The sequence below is a fragment of the Eutrigla gurnardus genome (assembly GCF_963514095.1).
Source record: "Eutrigla gurnardus genome assembly, chromosome: 13".
NCBI classification, from domain to species: Eukaryota; Metazoa; Chordata; class Actinopteri; order Perciformes; family Triglidae; genus Eutrigla; species Eutrigla gurnardus.
In genome coordinates this window covers 16867744-16894897 of record NC_139936.1, presented here as the reverse complement: position 1 = coordinate 16894897, position 27154 = coordinate 16867744, and the positions used below count along the sequence as shown (strand labels likewise).

Sequence of the window (27154 nt, the reverse complement as noted above, 5' to 3'; positions counted from 1 at the left end):
CAACATCAATGCTACATACAATATGAATAATTCATGAGCTGGCTTTTTTTTCTACTTAAATACAAGAAAACGTGCATTGTACATTCATGCATACGTTGCTTTGAAGACATGCAATATATTAATGCTCGTGTTCTACCAGCACACCATTACACCCGGACCCTAACCCTCCTCCTCCCACACCTCCCTCCCAGGTCACTAACCATTCTCTCTGTTCTGTGAAGGAACAGGCTGTGATTTACGGGAGGCTCTCCCGCGGCGCCCGGAGCAGGGCGGCCTGTCGAGAGAGGCTGCGGCGCTGCAATCCGGCACACATGCAAAAAAGGAGACGGATGCATAAATTAACACGAGTCACACGATTCTTTGAACTGTAAACCGGAGGCTGGCTCTGATCCACTCCACAGGAGAGCGCCAGCTTTGATGTGATGAAAAGAAGGTTTAAAAAGATCAATTATATCTCCTGTCTCTACTGTCACCCGAGGACCGCTTTGACTTTGGGGTTTAAAATTCAATTAAAGGCAATGTGTGGAGATTGAAAGGGGACTTTGACTGGATCGCAGATCGCCAGTCCGTCAAATATGTTTCATCTGATGGGGGAGATACGGAACGAAACCGAAGCCTTTAAAAAACTTTTTTTCATTCGATTCATCAAATAAATACGTAATTTTAATCCTTTTTGTTGAAAAACAAAGTTGGAAAGTCATGAACCCCTCGCCGGCTTCACATTCCCTCTCTGAGCTGTCTGTATCAGCAGCACTCCATTAAAAAAATGGAAAATAACAATAAAAATAGCAGCATCTTACTACGACATGACAATTCCTGGATTTTTAAAACAAGGCTCTATTTTTAGTAGTGAGCGATTCAAGTCAATATACACAATAATCCTGATAATGGGGCTGAGCGCTCAACTAGTGTCTTTCAATGCAATCTGTGATAAAATCCTTCATCCTCCAATCGCTACAGGGGACAAATATGTTCATATTTTTGATGGACTAATCACTATCACTTAGCTCAGGCATCACATTGAATAATCACTGAAAAAAAATATTCATGTCACTCTCAATATTCAACAGTGCAGAGTCAACCTCAGCACAAAAGGAATAATTGTGGACAAATCTGCACATGAAACTGAAACGTCTTCAAGTGGAAAAGCACCTCGTCTGTATGAAGGAAAGGAAAGTTTGCACATCCTTTATTTCCATCTGTTTTTTTTTTTTGTGTTCTCGCTGCCGTGACCCAAACACGTCACGACGCATTAGACCCGAACTGTGCTCAAAGAGAATCCAAATGTGCCCCGTCTCCGTGAAGCTACAGGCCAAGTGCTCAATTCTGCGTTCGCCACACGAAAACAAAATGAATATTTGATTTGAATTGGTGCAGTCACTTCCTGTACTCCTGCAACGCCCTGAAGAACAAAGCAGTTCTCCTGTTTCCACGTGGACGGGTTAGTACGACTTTAAATAGCACGACGCCCCGCAGGAACGACTCTTTGACACTCTGCTAAAAGTTATGCACAACTTTGAGCAACCCATCAAATACAATGAAACAACCTCATTTCTCTTTGGTGAGATTTCACCTCGGCGGCGACCTGCTCGCTCTCAGCAACAACAATAGAAAATCAATAATAACGCCAAACCGACTGACGTCCCACATCAATTTCTTCTGGTCTCGGAAGGAAAAGAAAGCAGCCGCACTCCGCTGACGACAAAGAGCCACAGCGTTCATGAGAGTCCCTTCAACATCTATTAGTGCAAACATCCAACAGCAGCAGTCAGACTCCGACAGACAGGTCAGTGAGAGGCTGCAGAGAGAGGAAGGTCCACTACCTGGCAACAAACCTGGAAACCTTCCTTGGTAGCTGATCAGGGTCACTGCTGTGGAATCAGATGGTACACGACGCAAAGAATGGGGCATCATCAGCATAATAAAGGCAGAGAGACAATCATATTTACATGTTTTTCTCTTTTTACCTTTGGAGTTAATTAATTTATGTATTGTAAGGTGACCTTGTGTCCTGAAAGGCGCCCTAATATAAAATGTATTATTATTATTTAAGAAGAGAGAGCAGTCATTCTGCTGTTGGATAGAAGAACTGAGGGGAACAGCTTGATATACAGCCCCAAATTATGACAAGAAGGGTATGTGTGAGAGTGAATGGCATATTCAGTATAATGGGAGATAAACTGCAGCCCTAGGCATACAACAGTGTAGTCGTCCTGACTGGACTTGTGCTCGAGCTTCATTTGGTTGACAAGGGGGACTTCTGCACAAAAGCGAGACCTCTAATCTACGCACACAAACCTTTAAAAGCACAAGAGTGATTCCGCCGGGCCCGGCCTCGCCGCCGCCGCCTCCAAGCCCCAAGAGACGACAGCGGCCAATTTAGACAGCGCTCGTGATTCCACCTGACGGTCCCGGAGCAATAAACATGATGGAATTTGTTGGAAAAAGAAGCCCAGCTCGTTTAAAGAGCTCTTCAAGAATCCAAGCGGCAATTAGGATTCTGCTGGGAGAACTAATTCCCTACCAACTTAGCACACGAGGAGGAGGAGGGGGAGGAGGAGGATAGAGATGTGGCAGCAAACGGCGTTTCAGCAGAGTAGCGATGGATCAGGTTATAATGACCACAATCTACACCTGAATAAGATCAGCCATCTCTGAATATGAATAAACAGCACAAGCTTAGAGGCTCACGTGCAGCTACGCATGAGGTGAACAACCAAAGAGTGTTGATTAAACAGCAAACTTTAAATAAAGTGTTCACGTCGCCATTAACATGCCACACGCACCCACACACTCACGTCCCTGCTCTGTGTGCAGATAGAGGAGCAGCGTGACCTCAAGGCTTTCATTCACGATACAAGAGTGCAGCTGATCATGTGAGGTAGTGTGCGGCGGCGTCTTCACCTCATAATGGGCAACCCTCTGGGATTCGGAGATGAGCTGAGCACTGCACACTTTGCAGTAGCTGTCTGTGAAAAGCCCTTGGTCCACCTCTGTTGACTTCATCTGGGGAGAGAGACAAACAGACAGGCACTGAACAGGCGGAGCAGACCAGTTTGCACAGAAAAATACTTTTTCGTTTTTTTTATGAACAAACATGTTTCGGAAAGCTTGAGGTCCGGGTAAGGTGGCCTGCAAACATTCCTCATATGTTATAAAACGGGAAGCCTGAGCAACACCGGAGCTCGTTCAATAACCAAATAAGTGCTGTAAAGGAAAAATGGTATTACATTTGTGTCGACAAGATGTATTATCTACCGCCAAAAAAAAAAAAAAAAAATAGATTTTTGCTGTTGCCGTCACACTGCCTTGCTTTGTGCCTCTGTGGGGAGCTCAGACAAAACGAGCAATATGTTACACAGAAAACAATAATCTCATTTCACATCATACTTTCATCGATCAATATTTCACGAACTTTGAGCGCTCCGAGTTCGTGACAAATGCTGAGTAGGTTTTGCAAGCAATGAGTCAAAAAAAAAAAAAAGAAGACGCTTAAAACTCGCAACCATTAAGCCAAAATTATGCTTCAGAACGATATATAAATAATGATGGATCGTGCCGGAACGTTTTTTCCTGGAGATTCATTAAAGTTGCTGACTGACCTTGCTGCGTGTCGGAGAGAAAAGCGGATTCAGAGGGAGACGGCTGTTAAAAGCCTTATTTCCTTTCCCACGGACACAGCTGAGCCATCTCTGCTTTCTATTACTAATTCATTCCCGCATCCATTAGGGGCTCACATTTCATATCTGGAAGCAGTCAGGCTCAACTCATCCTCATTCACACATGAGAGCTGAAGTCATGTGGGCTTCAAAATAACAAACAAACTCTATTCAACTTGTTTGAAAGGAGAGAGAAAATACGAGGTCAAAATAACAAACTAACTTTCAGAGCTGATGCTGAATTTTGTTGTTGTTTGTCAGCAGAAAAAGCTTCCTTTTTAATGGATTTAATTGTTATTGTACTAAACTGTTGGTGGATGCACCAGCATATATATATTTTTAATTAAGCACATAAGAGCCTCTGTTGCCATTCAATTAAGTTAATGGTAAAATGATTACCCCCTTTCTTACAGTCAGGCTTGCAATTTTGGCGCCTTGAGAATCGAGCTGAGTTTTACACCGCAAACTTGTAAACTTTCTGTGTGTTGGAGCCACTTCCAACATTTTATAATTAATAATTAATTAACAATAATTACACACTACTACTGCTTCGTCGGAGAAACACAGAGAGACATGTCACTTGAAAGAACCAAACCCAACCAGGCAAAATACGACACTTTTTCAGTCACGTTCTGGTACGGTAGAAGGAGAATACCATGAAGAAATGACCAAATGAAGGTTGTAGTACATACAGCACATATAAAGTAGGATACAGCATTAGCACGCATTAAAATGTTTAAAATGACTGAAAGCAGCCTCGCTAGAAATTAAAGTAAGTCGTTAAAGAAAACACTCATTATCAACATCATCATTTAAAAGCAACATAACCTATAGGGACTCGTGGGAGGCGAGTCAAATGTCCATGTGGGTCCCCGGTCTCCAAATGGGAGTAATAAATTAATTCAGGTGAGTGGTGAGTGGATGATTTATGCATCCACGTGGATTTTGATGTGTTCTGTGGTAAGCCTCGGATTTAGCTCATGATTAATACATACTGTACATCAATGTTGTGCCAAGACATCAATTATTCCGGCTTTAAATTACTGTTGATGAGTCAAATACATGATGGCAACACAAATCGTTCCTAATCACCTCCAATATATGTTTGGCCTTTTCTGTTCTGCTATTATTCGCCTTCACAACAGGATGACCTTCAAGTTGCAGCCTCTCTTTTCATCTTTAGCATTTAGTGTCACCTTTCCGTGACTTACAGCGGGATGGAGTCTCTCTGTAGCCTCGGAGCTGCTGCACCTCTGCTCTCTGCACCTTACATTTGGGTTACCAAGTACTGATATACAGGGTCGCCCTAAAGTTGGAATCATTTGCAAATGTCTTGTCTTTTATAGCGCCAAACAAATGTTATGCATTAATTCATTTCACCTGGGTAATTGTGACACATAATGTAATCATTGCATCGGGTCAAAAGTGATTACTGATGCATTTGAACAGAGGATTATGTCTGAAAACAAAATATTCCAACTTTATGAGCACATATGGTGTACATACTTAAAAATAACTTTGAACAAATATACAACATGATGCTGTTGCTGACATTTTTAAAAATTAAACGTGTTTTCCTCATACAGACATAGAGCATAGCCTGCAGTAGGGGTGTTAATAATTTACCACGCTGTCTGCTAAAAAATTAACAAAAATATTACAAATTAAAAAAGTTCTGCTCGTTATTTAAAGGAGAATAGTCCACCTTTAAGGTCAGTCCCCCTTAAGTGTTGTGGCCAATTTCGGTGCTGACCAAAACATAGGATCCACACTAAATGTTTGCATATGTAGAAAAGTATTCTGATTTATAAAATCTCACAGATATCTGACGGTGCACAATTTTCTTTTATAAATCACAACCCAGCCTTGAAACGTGCGAACGTGGAACCGGCCTTCTACGCCCACATTCAACCACACACAGTCAATGCAAAGCGCCTCAGGAATGTTTCTGCATGGAAATGAGTCCCGAGATCGATGCTTCTTCAGTGAATCACAGCAACGGCAGGGCGGAAGATTAAGAAAGGGATTTTTTAAGACAGAAATCAAGGTTCTTGTGGGCGAGGCGGTCCCTGATCGCTTGTTCCCTCCTAATTCTTCCATTTACTGTAACAGTGCATCCATCTGCATGATGGATGCACTGCATAACGCATTTCAGGAGTCACCGCCATGCGTACACGTTTACAGCAAATCAGACTGATTGATTCCAAAATGATTGCTGTTTCATGGTTGCCGTCGACCACCCTGGGATATCATTTGAAATGGCTACGTGATGGATTTAATCCATTTGTGTATCAGGTTAGCGTTGCAGCTGGGTGGCTTATGAGGCTCGAGGACATAACGTCACGTTGCCGTGGCGGCACCGAGTGAGGATGTATAGAGAGTGATACCCGATACTGGCCCCAGCCGGACTGACTGAACAATAAAACATGTCAGGGGCCGGTGTGTCTACAGACAAAAGGCAACAAGAGAAATCTAAATAATTTCTGCGCCGCCGCTCTCCTCCGTCTTGTAATCGGTGGAGAGTAGAACGCCGTTTCCTGTTACGACTCGACAGGACAAACAACATAAGCGAGCGGCTTTGAGAGTTCTGTTGCTTTGTGCCAAAGTTGGGCCCACTGCCGGTTTTAGGAAGGGTGCACAGATGCTGGAAATGAATGATTAATCACCCTAAATTCTGTTAAGAAGGCAACAACATGAGCAGCCGCACAAGGAGATGCAGCAGCAACAGAAAACAACTCTCTTCTTAGTTATTATTTCCTACAGGGAGAGGAAGCATTCCTAATGGGTTCGTTATTCACTTTTGCATTTTCACCTCAGTTTTGTCACTGAATGTCCTGCAATGTATAACAAGCAGACATAGAAAATAAATGACCATTTTGTGTGTTTACTTCCCTTCTATGTCTCAATAATCCCTCGTCATGCTGGAGAAGAAGCATTTAGTTGTATCCATTGTCAGGATGTGACCTCTAACCCTTCTGTCTGCAGAAGTCAGTAATCATGGGAGTTTGATCGTTACCACCGAGCGCTGGAAGGATTATGGAGGCTTATTGATTATTTGGGTGGCCTTTGCCATCATTTTTATCAGTCCTGACAAAGTTGCATTTTCCAAACAAATTGCTATACGAAGTAGGACGGAGCAGCAAAACACATGAGCAGTCGGACCAGAAGAGCCAAAATATTATAAGCGGCCCCCTGCTGTGGAGCGATTCAACTGTTATTTATTAATCCCAATGTTAATTGTGTCAGATATATATATATATATATATATATATATATATATATATATATATATATATATATATATATATATCCATATCCACAAACCTGTCACGTTGCAGTTTACATCCATTTCCGACCAAAATGTCATCACTTCATTATTTTATGTTAAATGTAAAAAATTATCATAATTTAGCAAATAAATACTTGAGATATGGCCAAAATTGTGTTTTGTAAGACATTGATACCATGACCTTGACCTTTGACCAAATTAAGTTCATCCTAAAGTCTAGGTGAACGTTTGAAAGGACCAGACGTAAACAAAAAACACCGTCATGGTTTGGCTTAAAATAACAACACTTGTCAAGCAATGCAAACTAGAAGTAGTAACCAATAGGTTGAAATCATTCAACTTTTTATTTCCGAGCCGAATTGATGATCAAAAACGACTTTCCTGCCGTGTGTCCATCGCTCAGCTGCACACAACGGACAACGGGAAAAGTCTCTTTGAGGGCGGAGTAGCGCTCTCCTCCTGAATTAACACGTACGTCTCCTTGGAGATCCCTTCATTAAGCTAATGGATTTTACTGTCAAACACACCACTGTAATTGCGAGAGGTTGACTCTCTTCTAAATGAGATGCTGAGAAAAATATAAATTTTCACCCTGTATAATTGGATAAGGGGAAGGCATCTCATTGTAAACCAGCGGGGGGTTCTCAAAACAATTCAATCAACAAAATCTGACCCACGCGGCCAATGTTACGTTACAGTCGGCGCAGTGCGCTCATTACAGAAGTCGTGCCGACAATTTGGTGAAGGAGAAACACAGGACAGGAAGTCAGAGAAGGAACGACGCAGAGCGCCTCGTGTTGGCGATGAAATTAGCAGGAGGTCGGCACGTTTCTCACACCGAGTCAACGCTGTTTACCATCCGTCTTTGACGATGACAAGACGACAGCGAATCAGCCGAGGCGAGCTGGAGGAGCCGGAGGACCGAGGCTTGAGGGGAAAATAAAAGAAAGCTGATGAGACGTTGGAAATGAAAGGAGTTCAGGGAAGAAAGGGAGGTCACAGCAACGACTGCAGCTGTAAAAAGTCTGTTGTGTTTTCAGGAGAGCGTTACGCTGGGAGAGACGGATAAACAGCCGTATAGATGAGTGGTTTCATAAAGGCTTTTCCTGTGCGTCCCCCTCTGTGTGAGAACTTCATTCTTATCACCAGCAAGGGATCGCAAATAGCAAAGACGATATGTGGATCCCCGTTAGTGTATACAATTATTATTTTTATTGTTATAATACAAGATATCATCTTCAGACCAAAGGATCCGGAGACAGCCGGATCTGGAGACAGGTTTAGGTGGCTCTACATCTCCATAAACAACTCCTGGCCAACAGACACCGTAGTCCTGCACCTCCCTACCGGCCCAGCCAGATGGTCTGGCTTATTCCTCCTGGGACCTGCCCCCTCAAGTGGAGCCTATGTTGACCCCTCGTTGACCGGGACCCTACGAGATTGAGGAGGTCAATAATGTATCTGCTGTAAGATTAAACAAGCCAGAGCAATACGAAAAAAAAAAACCCAAATGTGTCGCTCCTTAATTAATTAAATTTAAAGCGCTACTGTATTCACTTGGGGGTGATTCAGCATCTCCCACGCACAGACCTCCGATTCCTCTCGTGAGAAGCTGTTGCGGCAGATCGGCACAAGACTGTTCTCTCCGTCATTAGACTGCCAGAGAGCTGCAGCACCGAGCACAGCGCTCTAAACAGAGGGAAGCAGGGGCATTTTAAACAGGTTGTGACTGACAACGGCCCTGAACAATTTACCCAACACAATGTGATACTGCATTGATTCTTTAAAGCACTATTGATTTTTAATGAATAGATTACATGCAAAGATTCCGGGGCAGACGGTGGCTCAGATTGCAGGAAAAAGTAGTGCCACGATGGTGGATGATGCAAATACAGATCCCACTGTTTGCATAGGAAAGTAAAGTTGGTTTTTACTCACATTTGATGCATACGGCATAGCGTTCTTTGTACTATGTTTTCCTATAATTAGATTTTTAAAAATTGCAATATTGCTTTGTTTACAGTATATATTGAATCGTGACCCCTGTATCGTGATACGTATCGCTAAGTCTACTGGAAAATGATATGTAATACTTAAATACAAGAACATAACCTACAAAAATCTAAAGAAAAAGTGCCTCATTAAATGAAGTCGAGGCAACATTCCACTGATGTCGGGTCACACGACATCACCGCATTCTCTTGGTCATTGCTTAATTTGGGAGATAGTGGGCCATATATAATTCATGACAAAGATACTTTAATTTTAAGTAGTATTAAACAGGTTTATAAATATTAGAGCAGCTTAGACAAAGCTTTTGCTTTTGCTTTGCAAGGAGCCAATGGCTGTCACGCTGGCATTTCAAAACTGCAAAGAGGTTTACATTCTGTAAAAGAATCATCCTCATCCATTATGAAACGTGTTATTAGGAAGCAAGGCATACACCAAAAAAAACAGGTTACATTATTTAACTTAACCTTATGAAATAAGCAAGTGCATGGCATGTGAGAGAAAAAAAGAGGATATTATAGTGGAAAGACAAATATGATATCAATAATATATTGGAGCTTGGAAAAAAATATGTTGTAAAGAATTCCAAAATGTTGGAAATGAGACAGAAATAAGTAGGCTAACTTGCAAAAATAAATGTTTTGAAAAAACTGAAATTCAAGGCAATGATCTGTAAATTGTACCATCAAGTTTTTTACATTGTGTAATGAACCTCAACTAAAGATTTATTTGTCAGTTTATAAGGAGTCACAAGAAGTCTATTTTTTTACTGTTTTTGGCTCATAATTTAAATTTGTTAATCTGCAAAAAAAATTTTATGATAAACATTTTCAAAAATGTAATCTGTAAAATTGCAAGAGTATTTACCAGATTAAAATTCATGTATACTTAAAATATGGCGATAATAATGTGTTTTCTTAGAATATTTTCTCTCTCCCACATGGAGAGTGAATAAATGTACAGTAACAACCAGCACTCTAAATATCAACACCTGCACAAATGGATCAAAGGCAGAGCCACATTTACGACAAGATTGAATTAACTGCATTCATTTTCACTTAGCACATTGGCTATTCATCCTAATGTAAAAGTTGTAACTTTAATACGACAATTAAAACCAAGCCTTTAAAATAACAACCCATCTGTAAATTAATGAACCGGACTGCTTCTCTGCTCCCAGAATAAAGTAACCTTCAACAATAAAGTGTCGACCTGTTTAATGGAGAATGATGTGTATGCAGCGTGACAGAGGTAACTCATACATCAGAGCAGGTGATTCATTCCATAAGCAGCATGACATGTAGTAAAAACTAGCCATTAATCAGAGCCACTCACAGCTTTAGAAGTGCTGAAGCTCTTAACGTAAAGTAGTAAAAGTCACAACGAGGTCGTGTTAAAGAAAAGGCCCAGTCGGCATCTTTCTCACGCCACGAGAAGATCTGAGCTGGTGTGGAGTTATTATTGGCTGTTGGGACCGAGCTTCAAACTTTACAAGTCAAATCAGTTGTGAGATATTCCTGATCACAGGGGTTGTAATTACAAAGCATTTCTCCACAGGCATCTGATCACAAAATGACCCCGCTCTGACCTTTCTGCTACTGCCTGACACAACTGACAAAAATAAAAGTTGAGCCTTGAGCGACTGTGAAAACGTTCCTCCATAGGGCAGCATGGCAAAGGAAAAGGTTGGAGGTGCCCCTACTATTCCTCCCTGCAATATTTAAAACTGATCCACTGACAAAATAACACACAATATATCAGTTTTTACTGAACAACAGCACTGCCGACACCATGGAATCTGCTGGTTCACCAGCACTTTAACACCATGTCTACACAGGAGGTGTCTATTTTCTATAACTGTGCAATTATATCATTTAAACTTTATTTTCTTGCCAAAAACGACATTTTACAACTCACTCTACTAGCTCTGTTTTTGTTTAGCCACTAGAGATCTTGATTGGCGGAGATATTTGAGTTGGTGACTCTGCCGTGACTCCAGCACACCTGCAGACAATTAATTATTGCACACAGAGAAAGAGAGAGGGAGGAGAGAGCGGCTCGTCGGGTGGCAGCAGGTTATTGGGACACGGATGGTGTCCCAGGGGCCGACTTCATGTCCCCGACAGGTTCTCCCCACCCGGCGGGAAACCAACTCTGAATATTAATAGAAACGTGAGATGAGCAGATGAGCGGGCGACATTGTGTCATATTTAAAAGTGCTGGCTAAAAATGAGCATCAATATGGTGAGATTTTGCTCATGGAGGTGGTGTCCAACAAATGATGTGGGCTACGGAGATCATTTGCATACTTTTTCTGGGGGCCATATCCTGATCCGATTAGGAGAGACTGCAATCATCCCACTTTGGACGGAGCGGATCTCATATCCAGAAATCTGACAGCTCGTTAGTGGACCTAAACCACGATGACCCACAGAGACCAGAGTCTTTCATGCTTATCTGCACCTCCATTAGAACAGTTACTCACCACAAAACCACATAGAAACTGTGACCCCCCCCAACCTCTTACATTAATTAAATCAAAAGCAAACAGAAGAGATAATCACGCTGATTTATTTTGTCTTCCGGAAACCTGGCTGTGTCATGAAGGATATGCCAGCTTGAATTAGTCCCCATTCAACTTAAAATATAACTTTACGGATAGTAATAAGTAATAATAACTTTCCACAGAACTCTCTGATATCGACCCATTATTTAATAACTTTTCTTTCTTTCTTAATGCGGGACTACACGCCATAAAGCAGAAGAAGTAAGTGATTCCACTGGCATTTAATTCAATATAACAGAGCACCCCTATGCTAACTTTAGTTATTATGTTAAATTGATCATCTTGCCGATAGTCTGACAGCCTCTTTGCAAATGACACTCAACTCTGCAGCCGCTCTAAAGAAGGTGAATCAAAGGTATAAACCCTCAAACCTGCAAATTAATATATGTATGATTCAAGGAAAGACTTGGAGATGTTTGGAATCACCCCATTTATAAAGCTGGCCATAATTATAGTCTGGGATGTGCTTATGGTTCCTGTAATGTGGTAATATATCATTTTGATGATCTGGACTTATCATGAAATATCCAGCGTGGTCGTACAGTTGTTCTTCCCTGACCACAACTCCATTAAAGCGGTCTCTAAATCAACCTAAAGAGCTGCTGCTAAAGCCTGCTTCTCAGAGCTGCTGCAGAATTTATTCATTCTCGATTCTCTCTGCAGCTTTACAGTGTAATGATTGTCAGAATATTGTTATGGAAGATGTTCCCAAATTAGCCGGTTTCTGGTGCTAAAAGAGAAAAATGTAGTCGAAGGCTAAAAGCAAACTCTGCTTAGATGCATACGTATATTTATAAGAAAACAATACATCATACACTTTTGCTCGAGTGCAAATTAAAACACCCAAACAAAATGTGCACCCAATGTAAGTGATGATTAAGTTGTCAGAGGTTATGCTCATCTTCCAGTCCTCTCCACACCTCCTACATTTTTCTCATTTTGTCTGAGTCGCCGAGGGAAACAGATGATTTTTAAATGCACAGCGCAGCAGAAAGAATCCATCACTGATACGACACAATGGCAGGAATTGTACTTTCTAACTGAACGGTTGTTATCTTTGCTGACCTGTTGCTGACAGTGAATGATGATGAGGAATAAAGCGAGCGTGTCGGTCATGAATTTTGGAGGGTCTCCAATTCTGGGACCAGACAAGAAAAAACCCGGGTAGGCAAGAATCCTCGGGCTGAAAGAGATACCATCGAAAAGTCACAAACTGAAAGACAAACACTCTTCGGTCCTGAGTGGAATACAGTGAGAAACTAAAAATGCCACAAAAGAACAAGCAACAGGTAGACTTTGTAATGATTTATCACATCTATTGTGACATTCCAGTGTATGCAATAGTTAATCAGTTGTTGGTGATCAGGAATTGAGAGGCCTTTCTTTCGGAGAGACCAAACACCTTCCCGATCGAAATCAGCAGTCAAAAGGAAGAAACCTCAGTGAGAGCAACTGAGGAGGGATCCCTATCCGATCCTGGACAGTTAAGGGAAATTACCGATAATCAGAGTTTGATTGTAACATAAGTTTATCATCCAGCAGCAAAAGTGAACTAAAGTCACTGAGCCTTTGAGGGGACACGCTGGACTGAGTCCTGAAGCCCCCCACCCTAAATTCAAAGTGTATTAATATTGAAAGTGTTGCTGGTCCAGATGGCATTGACTTTGACTCTGCACATTCTTGAGTCCCCATCAATACTAAGTGTGAATCAGATCGGATGGATGATGGTGAGTTATGCGAAGGACACACACACACACGAACACACACATACACAACGTGTTCTTGCTCTCTAGTTAGAAGGAGAAGCTGCAGACGAGAGCAGCTGTCTGGCCTCGCTGCCTTCACTATGACCCGTAAGGTACAAGGAACGTTTACCTCCATCATCAGCTGCGATTTGTCCAGCTGGTGCTCCGGGGAGGTCAGCGAGGAACCCCCAACATGCCTCCTGGGGGGGCAAATTACCAGAAGCTGCACACTCAAGCAGAGACCTTCCTATCCTCCAATCCTACGCCCTGATTTCTGTCTCCATCACGTTGCCTCTGGCTGTGGGGAATCGAAAGGCAAAGCCAAATCGCGATGCCATGCCTCGAGGTTGACGCGATGAGCAGTTACTTTGTGTTCGCTGCTAAGTGGCCTATTCCCATGCAGCGTGACCCGAGCGCCCCGACCACAGATCCGCTGAGTGAAAACATTAACACGCGCGCTGGGCAGACTGCCTGCACTTCAGCAGGATTTATAATCGGCTTGGTGTTCGGCCAGAGCCGCCGTTTAGGGTAAATGTTGAGTTGACGCGACAATAAAACGGTGACACTGGTCAGCCTGCTGTGAATAATTCTGTCAGTGATTCAAACTCAAATTATACACCGTCAAGGAAATAGCCTGAATGTTACAGCGTCCACCTGTTGCTGGAGAAACAGCGACCATGGAATTCTGTCAAAAATACTGATAATCCACTACAAGCGATTTAAATGCGATATAACACATGATGTAAAGCAGGGATGTGGATGAATTTGTTGTTTGACTTTCACGGAATATAATATTCAGTGCCTTTATTAGACTCATCATGGCAAAAAATACAAGAACTTTCAAGGACAAACAACTGAGAACAGAGAAGATAAATAAATAGTTGGAAGGTTTGAGGAAAGCTGCCGTCTGTTTTTGGTTGTAGCCAAGAGATCGGACCAGCTGGTTTGTAAATGCATTGTTCATTAATGACGTTTTCAAAAATGATTTTGTTCTACTTTATTAAATTGTTAAAGAACTATGAACTAAAAATAGTTTGACACCCCTGATACAAATGATCTCAATCTGATAATTGATCATATAGACCTTCCTTCCCCCTGACCGTGCTGTTCTCCCGGAGTTTCAGTTCCCTCATGATCATATTTCCAAATCATCAACTATATATATATATATATATATATATATATATATATATATATATATATATATATATATATACAACCGACCATCACTGCTGGTTTTGATTGTTTTTTTAAAATGACATATTTATTACATATTCGTCCACAAACAAACACAGCCAGGCTACAGCTAGCCTGAAGACATCCACGTTCCACATCCAGTGTGAACCCGGCAAACTTCAAATGTCTGTTGTCATATTTTCTGATGTTCTCTGACCCTTAAGAAATATGATTTTGTGTTACTGACGTTAGATAAATGTTATGTTAGCAGCCCGTTAACACAGACGCGTGCTGAGGATAAACTGTTTCTGACTGAGGTGAAATATCAACACATGGATCGAAGCAGAATATTTAATTCCAAAAAAATCATGTTGTGAGTTTTCTATCTATCTTTGTTTTTAAGTAAATTTGAACGTTTGGACTGAGATCATTACTGAGCGCTGCTTCGCTCACTGTGTTTGTTAGAGAGAGAGAGAGAGAGAGAGAGAGAGAGAGAGAGAGAGATGACAATGGGAATAGAAGGTAGACTATTGCATGCAATGTCCCTGGAAGTTATTAATAATAACACCTGTTAATGTTATAAATTAAGCTCCATAGCTTCAAACTGTCCGGTATAATTGTAGGCTATATTTACGAATTCAAAATTCACACTATTGGCACAACCCTACCTGGTGCATTTACACAGAAAAGCTACACTGCAAATTGGGGGTACGGGGTTCACAGATTTACCAGGAGGGTTTAATAAAAGACATAACTCATTGTGGAGAATATGGAGGAGTGTTCCAGAATCTGAATTTGGCGGCTGCCGCTGTTCCACGTAGACTTTACCTTTTGAAATGGCCAGACTGTTTTATTTATTCATTGCTTTGAATGCCGGAGGCATTGAAGCATTTATCACATCAACAACCAAGTACAACAGTATGGAAGAGGAGAGAGCTGTTTCCCCTCATGTTTAATCTATAGTGCCCCCTCAATGGTTATAATGATTGAGAGCTGTAAACACAGACGTGGTCCCAATACATCTCACAAACGACTTCTGATTGAGTCCTAAGAAGCATAAGTTGTTTCCATATCCAGATGTTCTAACTTGATTCTAGGAACTAAAAGACTCTGCAGTCTCAGCCTCTGCAGCTTTGATTGTCTTCAATCTTCTGTATGACCCCCAACTATATAAACGCTGTTGTCCTTCATTGAAAGTATCTGGTAATTTGCCTTATTGACTTTCTTGTTTACCTCTTCAGCTAATTGTATCTAGGCATCAAAGATTTCTCAACTTACGTGCCTGCTTTCTTTTTCCCCAAATACAAAGTATGTAGTAAGTATTGAAAATCATATTTATGTAAAGTTATGTAACGCATCCTTTTTTCTCAGTGTTTTTGCTGCGGGCATCAAAAATGTTAAGTACGTTAAGTATGGACATACACACTAGAAGGGCACTTGGAAAGTGCAGACCTCTACCAGGCCAAATGCATTATTTTCCAATGTTATCAAAAAGTGTACAATCATTTGCATAATCGCCCCGTGATTCAGATCCGGATTCCTTGGCCCACGCTGCACCCTTCCGCCAAGTTACAGTACAGTTAGAGTCAATTCTTGTGTCAACACAATGACAGAGGACATATTAACCTTCTTGCTGTCAAATCTGATTACTTTCTAAATTGATCTTGAGATGCTAATCGATGACCCCTTCTTCCGGCGCCCTTGCCCGTACCACACTCGTCTTCAAACTCGACCATCATTTTGACCTCAAATACACGTGAGAAAGAATCCAAACCACGCCTGTAGCAGCTCCTGCTATAGAGTAGCTACAGTAGCTACAGTAGCTACATTAGCAACATTAGCTACAGTAGCCACATTAGCATCACTACATTAGCAACAATAGCTACAGTAGCCACATTAGCTACATTAGCCACATTAGCATCAGTAGCTATAGTAGCCACATTAGCTACAGTAACCACATTAGCATCAGTAGTTACAGTAGCTACATTAGCAGGAACTGCTTTGCTAAGACATTTCAGATGTACATCTTAACTGGCCACACTCGAGACATCTCAGTGTGTTGCATGCTCAATTTTCTTATTATTATTTTACTAAGAAATAATAACATGTTTACTTCTCTCAAGAATGAATACATCTAATCAAGTCTGCACAGGACTTGTGTTGGGCGCTGGCTCGGGTGCAGACCATCGACACACAGCCACATTGTGACGATGTAAACAAAGAAAACAACAATTACAACCGATCTGCGGACCATACATTTCACATTTATAACCTGAAAAGTTGGAGCGGCCGGGTTTGGCCTGAAGAAAATTAAATTACAACTCGCTCTCATTTCCATGGAAACAAGTGGGCTTTTAATCCCCCCCCCCCCCCCCCCCCCCCTTGACGTGATCATGGTGAGCCTTTCAGGCACATTGGAGTACATTTTGATTGACTTCATTCAAGTTCATTCAAGTTCATTCAAGTTCATTCAACCGTTATTTCTCCAAATCTCTCTGAAGTCCTCAAACTTCGTGAAAGTGCAACATTACATCACCAGACTCCTTTAAAACTGCCTGGTCATTTACCTGATACATTTAATAGTGATTCTTCTTTTTTTTATCATTGGATGGTAAAAATATACCTTAAAGTCATTCCAAGAATTGTGTTGAATTGTTGTTCTTGTAAAAAAAAAAAGAGTGCCGTTGTTTGTTTTACCCTTGCTCTGTCAGTCAGAACAGGTTTCATTGATCAAGCGAGGCAGTTTCCATGTTGTTTTAAAAAAAAAAGGTGTTCTGCAGATCCAAGGGGCAAAATCTGATAAAGCACACATTTCCCTCTGTGATGCCGCTAACTTCGCTCAGTTGTTTTCTTCAAAACAACCTCGACACTGTGTGGAAATTACACGTGTTCAACTGAGTCTATTGGAGCGCTATTTATAAAAAACCCTCAGATCCATCACAGTTGACCTTCTGTGAAAGAAATAATGGTGATAAAACGGTGAACAACCGCTGAAAGAAGGAGACGGAAAGCAACAAAGAAGGAGGGCAATTTTGACTTCACAAAAAGGCAAACATTATTGATGACAGCGAAGCGCTGAGCTTCAAAGTCTTTTTATTTATAGACATCACAAATTACAGACAGCAGACGGGGGAATAATGGAAGTTTTTTTTTTTCTCCCTCTTGAAGTTTTTCGAAAATAGAAAGAATGACTGGAGGGGCCTCGGCAGATGCAGGAAAATCACTGGGATATTAAATAAAGGGTCGATGAAGGAGCTTTAGCGGCTGAGGCTGTTTGTAATGTGTTGCTGTTAAGTGCCCAACTTTCATGTGGCGTTTTTTAAAAAGAGAGAAGTGACAGAGACAGATTTTTGTGTCATTTGAAGAGAGCTTTCATGGTGCCAAGATGGAGGAGATGGTGATGCTGTCATGCGGCTTCTCGGGGGGAAAGAGTCACCTTTGAACGAGGAGCTGAGAGCGCCAGGTTGGTGAAATACATTATTTTTTTTCTCATCATGCTGCAGGCTGTAACACATCATCCATATCTGGGTTCTAAGTGTGTTGGACAGGTGCTGCAGGAGAAGAGGAGGGCTCCTGTTTCAAAATGAAAGATACCCTGTTTGAACCATAAAACACATATTTTGTAGTTTGTTTTACAGTTAATGTGTGTCAAATACCTGGTCCTGGACCAATGATTGGCCAGTTCTCCTATGATTCAAACTATGATGTTCATACGTTCCCCTCGACCATCGGTTTTGGGACAAAGTGCCTTTTTTAAAATAAACTTCACAGGAAGTTGGGTTCGGCAACTAAATATGTAAATAATCATAATTGAATGATTTGATTTGATGAACACAGGATTGTACTTCAATGCCGTTATAGAACAAAACTCCTTTCCCAAAATAATTTGCTCTAAATTTAGCTGTTAGTGTCATATTTTTTTGACAGGCGAACCCCCCCCCCCCCACAAAGTTCCCCATCGACAACGTGCCTCGAGCTCTCATTGGCTGTCGATCCCAGACAGGTCAGGTGTTTAGCCAATCAAGCGACTCTGATCAAGGCCTTTTGTTTGGAAAGCGAGGGTGGAAAGCTTGGCCAAAGCAGTGCAGTGTGAATGCAATGTGATCAATAATGAAACTAACTGTAAATTACAGCCCTAATTTAGAAAAAAAAAAACAAAGTCTACATCCCACTGGTCGAAAACACTAAAATGAACTTTTTGAGGGCTGGGCATGGGAGACGAGGTAATCATTTTAATGGTGCATCTAATTAAAAACTCACCGACCACCAGAGACATCAAAGCAAACACTGTAACAACCGTCTTCTTTATTTTGTATTTTGGCTGCTTTTCTGTGCAAGAGGGAAATTAATGGCTAGTTTATGATGTTTTAGAGCTAGTAACAATCAATTGAATAATTGACAAATAATGGAAAAGTATTGTTTTGATACATGATCAATGACATGTTTCACTATTCATGAACATGAATTGAGTAAACAATCACTTTAGTAAGACAGCCTTTATTCGCAGCCCTTATTACATTTCCACAACCTAACAAGTTGTCAGGAGTCCTACAGGCACATGGAGATGATGACACAGACAGTGGTGGTAAACTGACCTCCAGTCTGCTACACCGACCACATAAAGGATCAAATCCATGAAGGAAAGTTGACATTACGACCCACACTGCTCATGTGATGAGGACTCTGTATGGAAGATTGTCGTCAGCTGTTCCACGGAGGTGAGGAAGGTGTCGCTCCCTCCGCTGCATCTCCGCTTCTAATCCGATTTAAATGTGACCTTGAGAGGATGGAGGAGCCGTTCTCCTGCACAGCAACCTGGGAGGATAGCAGCATGGGTGGGGGTTGTTGATGCTGACATCGTGATTTTGCGTCATATTCATCACTGGTTGTTGTGCATGTTAGAAAAAAAAGCCAGACTGCAGAATTGACCTTATTTTGAAATCTGGAAGAGATTCTCAAGGAAACTGCACAGATGCCTGACTTCTGGAGTCTCAATGGACTGCATTCTGTATGTTTCTATTTTTAAAGTTACACCTCTGATTGGAATAGTGAAGACACATTTCTGTTGACATCTCAGCGATAGCACCTGGGGTGTCCCTTAAGAATTCCATGAGGAATTCACACGCTCTCCACCGTGGACAACCGGTTTATGTGACGTGAGGTCAACCTCCACGCGCACCCGCTCCGCGCGTGCAGCAACCGCACCGCTTCAGGGTGTCACGCAACTACTAGAATCTCCGCGAGGAGGGAAAAAAAATTCAAAAATCAGCATGCAACACGACAAGCATGCCTTTCCCCCGCAGTAGATAATCTCCATAAAGTCACACTCACTCCTCTGCACGCAACACGCCTCTCGGACTGCACAGAAGAAGAGACATTAAAGAAGAAGAAGAAGAAGAAGAAGAAGAAGAAGAAGAAGAAGAAGAAGACGGGAGTGACAAGTGGACCGCAGGATGGACGTACCTGTAACTCCACGCTGTAGCCCTGGTAGAAGTGGGTCGGGAACACCGCCAGCTGATGTTGCACTTGGAGGGAGACTGTGTAATCCATGAACCGGGAGAAGCAGGATCGCGACTGACTGACGGAGCGGGAGACGCGTCCGCTGTTTGGCAGCAGGAGATACTACAGTGTAGTACAAACAATCCGCAAAACGCTGCTCTCCGCCCCGCCGCGCTCCCATTGGCCGCTGATCGATCCACTCGAGGCAGAGCAGGAAGTGTGCGAGCGGATTTTCGGCAAATGTCACACATGCAAAGTGGAGCAAAGACCGATGATGAGACTTGTTTATTTCCTCGCGCTTTTATTATGAAAAGCCTGCCATTATTACCCCCTTTCTATTGTATTATTCTTATTATATATCATAAAAAATCATATTATATATATATAAAAGAATATACTTTTAAACATTTGTATTAGTAGTAGTAGTCCAGTCGTTATTAGGGATTTAAGGATTTTATCATTCATCGGGATAAAAAAACACTTTGCCATAGCTCGGGGAGCAGCCCCTGCCCCGTCTCAACTTTTTTTCAGGTGTGCATTAATGTAGTCATCACGACAAACCTCCCAAATCATCACAAAGTGACAAATAATTCAGCATATGGTGAGAGTAACCCACTGGCGATGGAGCTCCTACAGGCACCGTGTTCCTCGCTGCTTATGTTTGCGGTGTGCCGCCCGGTGCAGCCGCTGTCATGTTGCATCCGCACAGCATGAGTCAAAAGAGCACGAGATAGATGGCGGTTAAATGACCCGTAGCACCTCCTCCTTTCGAGTGCCGCTCCAGAATGTGGGCTGAGGTTTAAAGGCGCTGCATAGCTACAGGCAAAAAATTGATGTGCAAATAGGGTCGGCGATGCAATTTGCTAAATATCTCCACTGCTGAGGATTTCAAGTAGGTCAGAATAACAGGTCAGTACAGAATTGCATCATGTTGGGGGGGTTGGGGGGCGAGTGTCCTTCATCTGCCCTTGAGCACAGGGCCCATGGTCAACGTCAAGCTACAGTATGTTTGCAACAGGAAACATGCCTCGGGGGGCAGCGGCTGTCCGCCACATTTACATTTCCGGCATTCATCTGTCTTGCAGTTAGCGAGCCGGTGGGCACTCAGCAGGGTAACTGACTGATAAATGATGTGCCAGCTGCTGAGGGCATCAAACCTGTGACCTTTCCGCTGAGAACAGAGTCGGCCCGTCCGTGCCACCGTGTTCCCTGTCGAAAGAGTGCTCTTTGATCACAGCTGCATGTTGGCCACCGAACTGAGACGCGCGAAGAGAGAAAACTGTGTCAGGCCAGATGATCTACTTTTGTTCATTTGTAGATCTCTTTGCATCTCATTCCTCAGCAGAGGAATATATTCATGATATGCATTATGGAGGAGGGGTTGTAGCTAAACACTGTAGATTAATTATTCCCTCTCTCACTGTGTTTCTCAAAATCAGATTCCCGGCTCCTTCACATGCTGAAGCGTGTCATCTGCATATTTTGCGTTAAATGTATTTACGGTGCATGTTTAAAAAAAAGGATTGTTACAAAGTGCTGCACTTAGTGACAAAGTGACACGTGCAGGGGGGGGGGGGGGGGGAGCAGCAGCTCTGAGTTATCTGAGGCAGGAGCAGCAAAATGTAGGCCATTCCTAAAGGTTGAGGATTTATGGGTGAAATCCCTGCCTCTGGCAATGGAACAGAATCTCACCCGGCTCCCTGAGGTAGAAGCAGGAGTCCTTTTTTTCCCACAGACACATGGATCCTTACCAGAAGTTCAAACAGATGCGTTTCAATGAGGTTGTGTTATTCAAAACACAGCAGGCAGCCGCAATTAAGCTTTTTTTCGAACCTGGCCCAGTTTTGTTGTGGGGACTCGTGCCTGTCTGTGGCTGGCATGCCGTCCTGGCTTCAGTCTGTCTTCTTTCAGTCTGAGCCGCCACACACACACAGAGCAAATGCAACCTTCAGTCAATCTCTGCTCAGACGGTAGCGAGACACCAACACCACAGGTACCAAAGTTGCTGTGACCCTGAAAGCTGGAACGAACCAGTCCTATGAACAGTTTTAAAGGGTGTAGCATTCAAGGGCATCTATTGGCTGAGATTATATTGTATTATTGTGATTAATATTGCTCCGTCGTAATTCTCTAGAACTGACGTTGGCTGTAAAAGTGTCTATCGATGAAGACGTTTAACTTTTCTCTGTCCGAGGAAATGTCCTCTGCTGTACAGGAAGCAATTTTCATTATTCAAACCATATCACTGTAAAGCAATAAACGGACAATATAACATTTTTTCAAGTTGCCGCTTTCATCAGTGCTGAAACGGATTGTTGTTTTTCAGAGCGTGTGACTCAGCTTCAGAAGATGTCCCCGTTAAATATCCCCAATTTAGCAAAGCTGCTATATTCATGTGGCCGGAAAAAAAAACATGACACCACGCGTTACGTCACATTCTCGCTGCAGATCCTGTTGCCAAAATCCCCACTGGCATCAACAGCCCCAAATTATCTGCTTCGAATTAAACACCTCCATAATTTTGTGCTGAGGATTTGGATGACTTTGCACACTGTGGGGGTGAAGCTGGTGTGTCTGCTTGGACGGTGGGTGTTGGCACACAACAGGGACGTCTCATGGAAACGGATAGACTTTTTGACAAAGTACAATGACCTTCATATCTGAAGTACAATGACCTTCATATCTGAATAGCTCAAAATCCTTGTTAATATCCATTATTCATATGAAGATATATTTAAAGGGGCCATATTATGCTCCTTTTCAACAAGTGTATATGGTAATTGATGTCTTCAAACCTGGTCTTTGAATTACTCAAATAGGAAAAAAGTTCAGAAGAACATGTATTTTGGCGTGGCTCAATACCACTCATTTTCACCCCTTCACCAAAAGGGTGATTCTGCCTCATGCTAATGAGATGCTCCCCCTCCCATGGAAGTGGTTTCGTCTGCGCCCATGCTCTCAGCGTCCAGCTTGTTGCCACGGTTACGGTTTGATAGTCTGCATGAATGGAGAACATGCAAACACACGGCACTTTCCAACCCAGAACAAAGGAGCGGCTCCTGCACAAGTTGTGGTGGACGTTACTGAACGGTCAGTAAACATGTTTTGTAACGTTTTGGACGGTAATTCGATGTGTGACTAGCCACCGTGGCTAACGGCTAGCCACCGTAGCCTGATCGCTAATGCTACGTTCTACTCTATTCTGGGCAACAAGCAATATCGTAAGTAGTGTCGTGTTGTTTACAGTTGCATGTTTTCCAAATGGGAACGTAATGGATGAAAAACAGTGTCACGGTTAAAAAATTCTGAAATGCCCAAATTATTTATTTATCTAGTGCACATGTGGGAATTGTGCAGCAAATGCCTTCAGAAAAGGAAAACATATGCTGCATGTAGACACTGCAGGTAATGTTATTGTTTAGGTTATTATTCACATAAAATGACGATCATCGATGGTGAAACATCCTGGTTGGAACCATCTTTCTTCTTTCTTCTCTATGCATTCAACATATAGAGCCGACTATGGTGATTTACAGCAGTAAGTTGTTTCTGAATGGTGTTTATGAAAATGAATACATCTCTGCAATATGTTATGCAGTCTTCCTGACCATTACAGTAATACTAAACATGACACATTTTAAAATTGCTGTAAAGACTTTATTGTCATATCAATGAGCAGGTGAAGTTTACAATTTGTGTGACGTAAAAATAGAGAAGGATTCACTGAATCCATGTAGAAAGTGTCTGAGGCACAAATAAATCATCACCAAAAGCGTGAAAAGGCCAGACGGAAGAAACGATGGACTCCGGGATCCGATGCAACAGATCCTGACAGGTGAAATATGAGTTCCCTGGAAACAGGGCCGATAACCGAGCAAGGTTTCTCACAAACCTGCATTTACATCTCAGCATGTAGCTGCTTTCCCCTCCAAATGAAACTCCTCTTCCCCTCACTGCAGAGACTTCACAAATGAAGGTGACATTTTTGAGGCCCACAAAGAAGAGATGCTCGTTCATTCTTCCTTCATCCACCTTCTGTCTAAACAGAGAAACACATCAGGAGGGTGAGACCCCGGCTGTGGTCGAATAGTCTTTTTCTCTGAGGAAGGTTCCCAACTGAAGAAGTGACCCGGATGTAAACAAGTGGCCTATTTGCATATTTAACAATTACTTTCATGCAGACATATAACCATTGGAATTGTGTTGATAAATGTGTGTGGACAGTGATAATATTTTAATGTTTTTTTTATTTATTTCAATCATGTTACAAATGTTTGAAAAACTAAACTTAAACAAAAAATTCAATGAAATGTAAATACGTCAAACAGGAAGGAGGAGCTGCTGGAACTGAAGCCGGTCAGTGAACCAGCTGTTTATAGAACCAACAACATGAGGAGAAGTGGACTATGTGCTTTCCATTATGGTAGTTTCTCCACCGCAGCCCCAGGTCCCTCACCAGCGTCAATCATCAGCTGTCATTCATCCTAAATCCTTTTGAGTTCTCCTCCACCTTCCCTTTACCCTGTGATGTTTCCCCTCAAGGTCAAGGAAAATGTGTTAGGAAAAGGAGTCAGGAGCTAATTTTTTGACTATTCGACCGCAGCCCCTTCCCCCTCTCGCTGCTGTCTGTGTGGCTACTCCCTCTCTCTCTCTCTCCATCTCGCCTGTTCGACACCTGACGAGACACACCTGCAGTGCATCACCTCATCACTGCCAGCTTATATAGTCCGCTTCCTGCAGTCACTCTTCAATGGATGGTTCCATCTGCTTGTGGTACACGTGCTCGCTGGCGCCCTTGTGATTTGTGACTTTTGCGCGTTTAGATGAACCTGTTTGGTCCGACCACTTGATAAACCATAACATGTTGTGTGAGTTAAAGTGAAAGAATATAATAGTCCTACTTTTTTTAAGTGGAAATCTCTGCAGGATGAATACACTTCTGCTCATCTAACACATGCATCCATCATAATGATTAACTTAAGTTTTATTTTGAAAACATGAATTTCTGTATATGATCCAGGAGTAGTGGAGTCAAGGATCTTCAAACTTTAGCCCTGTTTCCGTTTTTTTTTTTTTTATGTATATCCTATATCCTATCCTAATTAGATAATTTTCTCATGATGAAATTTAGTTGCTTGGTTGCTACTGGATTATGCTTAGTAGTAATGTTTTGTCGAATCAGACCAAAACCGAGTCGTAGCGAGGTGGTACGGGTAGATGATTGGTGTTCAAAGTGCAAAACCTTGACGCTGGGAACGGTGGTTCTCCCTATATGATGATAACCCCGATAAAACAATACATAAAATAATGGAGTGTAAATGTTGAGATAAGGAAGCGCAACAAAGGAATTGTGGAAATGGGTCCCAGCGCCGGAGGTGCCTGAGCCTGGAGCTCTGCAGGGGGACGATATTACAACTGACAGCTGTAGGAGGCAACCGGACGCTGGAAATGAGGACAGTGGCATGCTGGGAAGAATACTTCAGGCCGGGAATCTAACGTCAGACGAAGCCAATCTCCACACATTCAAAAGATTATGACCGTTTGGTTTAGTGAAAATTACGTTGCACAAGGTACAGGTTATTAAATGAATCCCCTATCTGATAAATCATTAATATTTCAGGACCACAAAGTCAAAAAAGTCAAATGTTATCTAGCATGTTAGCAGTTTCCCTTATAAAAGCCTTTAATATAATCCAGACCACTGCCTGACTGATCACAGGGTCTCCATTGACTAGTGTGATTGTATCCTCTCCGTCTCCGTCTCTAAATAATGCATCGCCTCCACCCATTTATATTCTGCACAGACGCCGGTGGTAAATGGGCAGATATGGTGAGTGGACATAGCTGGCCGGACACACTCCAGTGCTCCATTGTTGAGTGCTTGATTGAAATTGCCTGGTGCATCACAGAAGCGCAGTGGGCAATTACTCACACACACTGCAATTATGAGACAAAACGCGTTTGCAGAGAATGGCATTGTGGGGCGTTCGAGTGGGAAACCAGCATCCAAACCACGTTGCTGAGAGGTAGACGCTCACGGATGAATGAAGAGCTTACAGGAGATCATAGTCCGGGTCTGCAGCTGCTGAAAGAGTTGTGACTTTTGTCACCGGATTAATTAACCACTCATGTTTATTGCAACCTGAGCAACAATAGCTGTGAACTCTGGATTTTTACATAAATTCTGATTTCTAACCAAACTTGAGGCGAGACTGTGACATTTGGGAAAGAGGAAATAAAACACTCTTCCTTTATATAATAATAATGAAAATAATAAGAGGAGGAAGAAGAATTGAATCCTGATGACTCTGCTTTAGGTGGATGTATCATGACTCATGACTCATTCCACCAAGATGCACCACAGGAAGTCAAAGCTTTCATCTCCTCCCTCGGTTTCAGACAATGTAGGTCAATACGGTCCTTGGATTCGTGGACTTATTTCACCACATCATGTCTGACTCCTCAGAAATATTATACTTTTCATTACATTTATCTATGCAAAAGACACTGCGGTTGATAATTTAGAAATTCTGTGCGTGCCCACAGAATTTTAAGAAATTCTCTAATCAGAGAGAAGGATGCTGCAGCGCTGGTAATCCTGTCACACAGATTCTACGGTCGCGCTCAAGCTCTCTGCTATCTGGAGAACGTGAGCCCAAAATAAGACTGCCAGCTCAAACGCTCTGACTCAGTGTCCTTCCGTCGTCCTTCCATCGTCACCCACTCAACGGCGAGCATCTGTGGGTCATCGCATGCATCGCTCTATGCATTACCCCATATATATATATATATATATATATATATATATATATATATATATATATATATATATATGGGGTAATGCATATATATACATATATATATATATCATGTTCAAAGAGACTGAGCTGCACAGCTGATTTGTCGCCTCCACACTTTTATCGGCATTAGGTAATGGAGTTTGTAAGTGTTTTACACCGTGTACATTCATCTTCATCAAAGTGATTTTTGGGGTTGATTTCTGTGTCTCTTCCTAAGGAGAACTTTTTCTTTCTTAGGGCATTTTTTTTCTCTTCCAACGAGCTGGTGAATGTGAGTATGTGAATAAACAGAAACCCACCTGGCACACTTTGATCCATTCCACCGCTCTATTATGCTTAACATGGTGCAGCTGTTTGCATGACAATGTGCACATGCAAACACATTCCACTTAGGTGCACTCATAAAAATG

General features: G+C 42.2%; 1 protein-coding gene across 1 annotated transcript in view; it reads right to left on the bottom strand.

Annotated features, from left to right (window-relative positions):
• Nucleotides 1-20046, bottom strand: part of LOC311023107 (zinc finger matrin-type protein 4-like) — a 70034-nt gene extending 49988 nt beyond the window's left edge. Inside the window, exons 1-2 of the mRNA XM_084024771.1 lie at nucleotides 19909-20046; nucleotides 2905-3006 (exon numbers count right to left, since the gene is read on the bottom strand). Coding sequence (XP_083880897.1) covers nucleotides 2905-3006; nucleotides 19909-19995 — 189 coding nt within the window. The 5' untranslated portion in view covers nucleotides 19996-20046. The remainder of the gene's footprint in view (nucleotides 1-2904; nucleotides 3007-19908) is intronic.
• Nucleotides 20047-27154: the final 7108 nt, after the last annotated feature.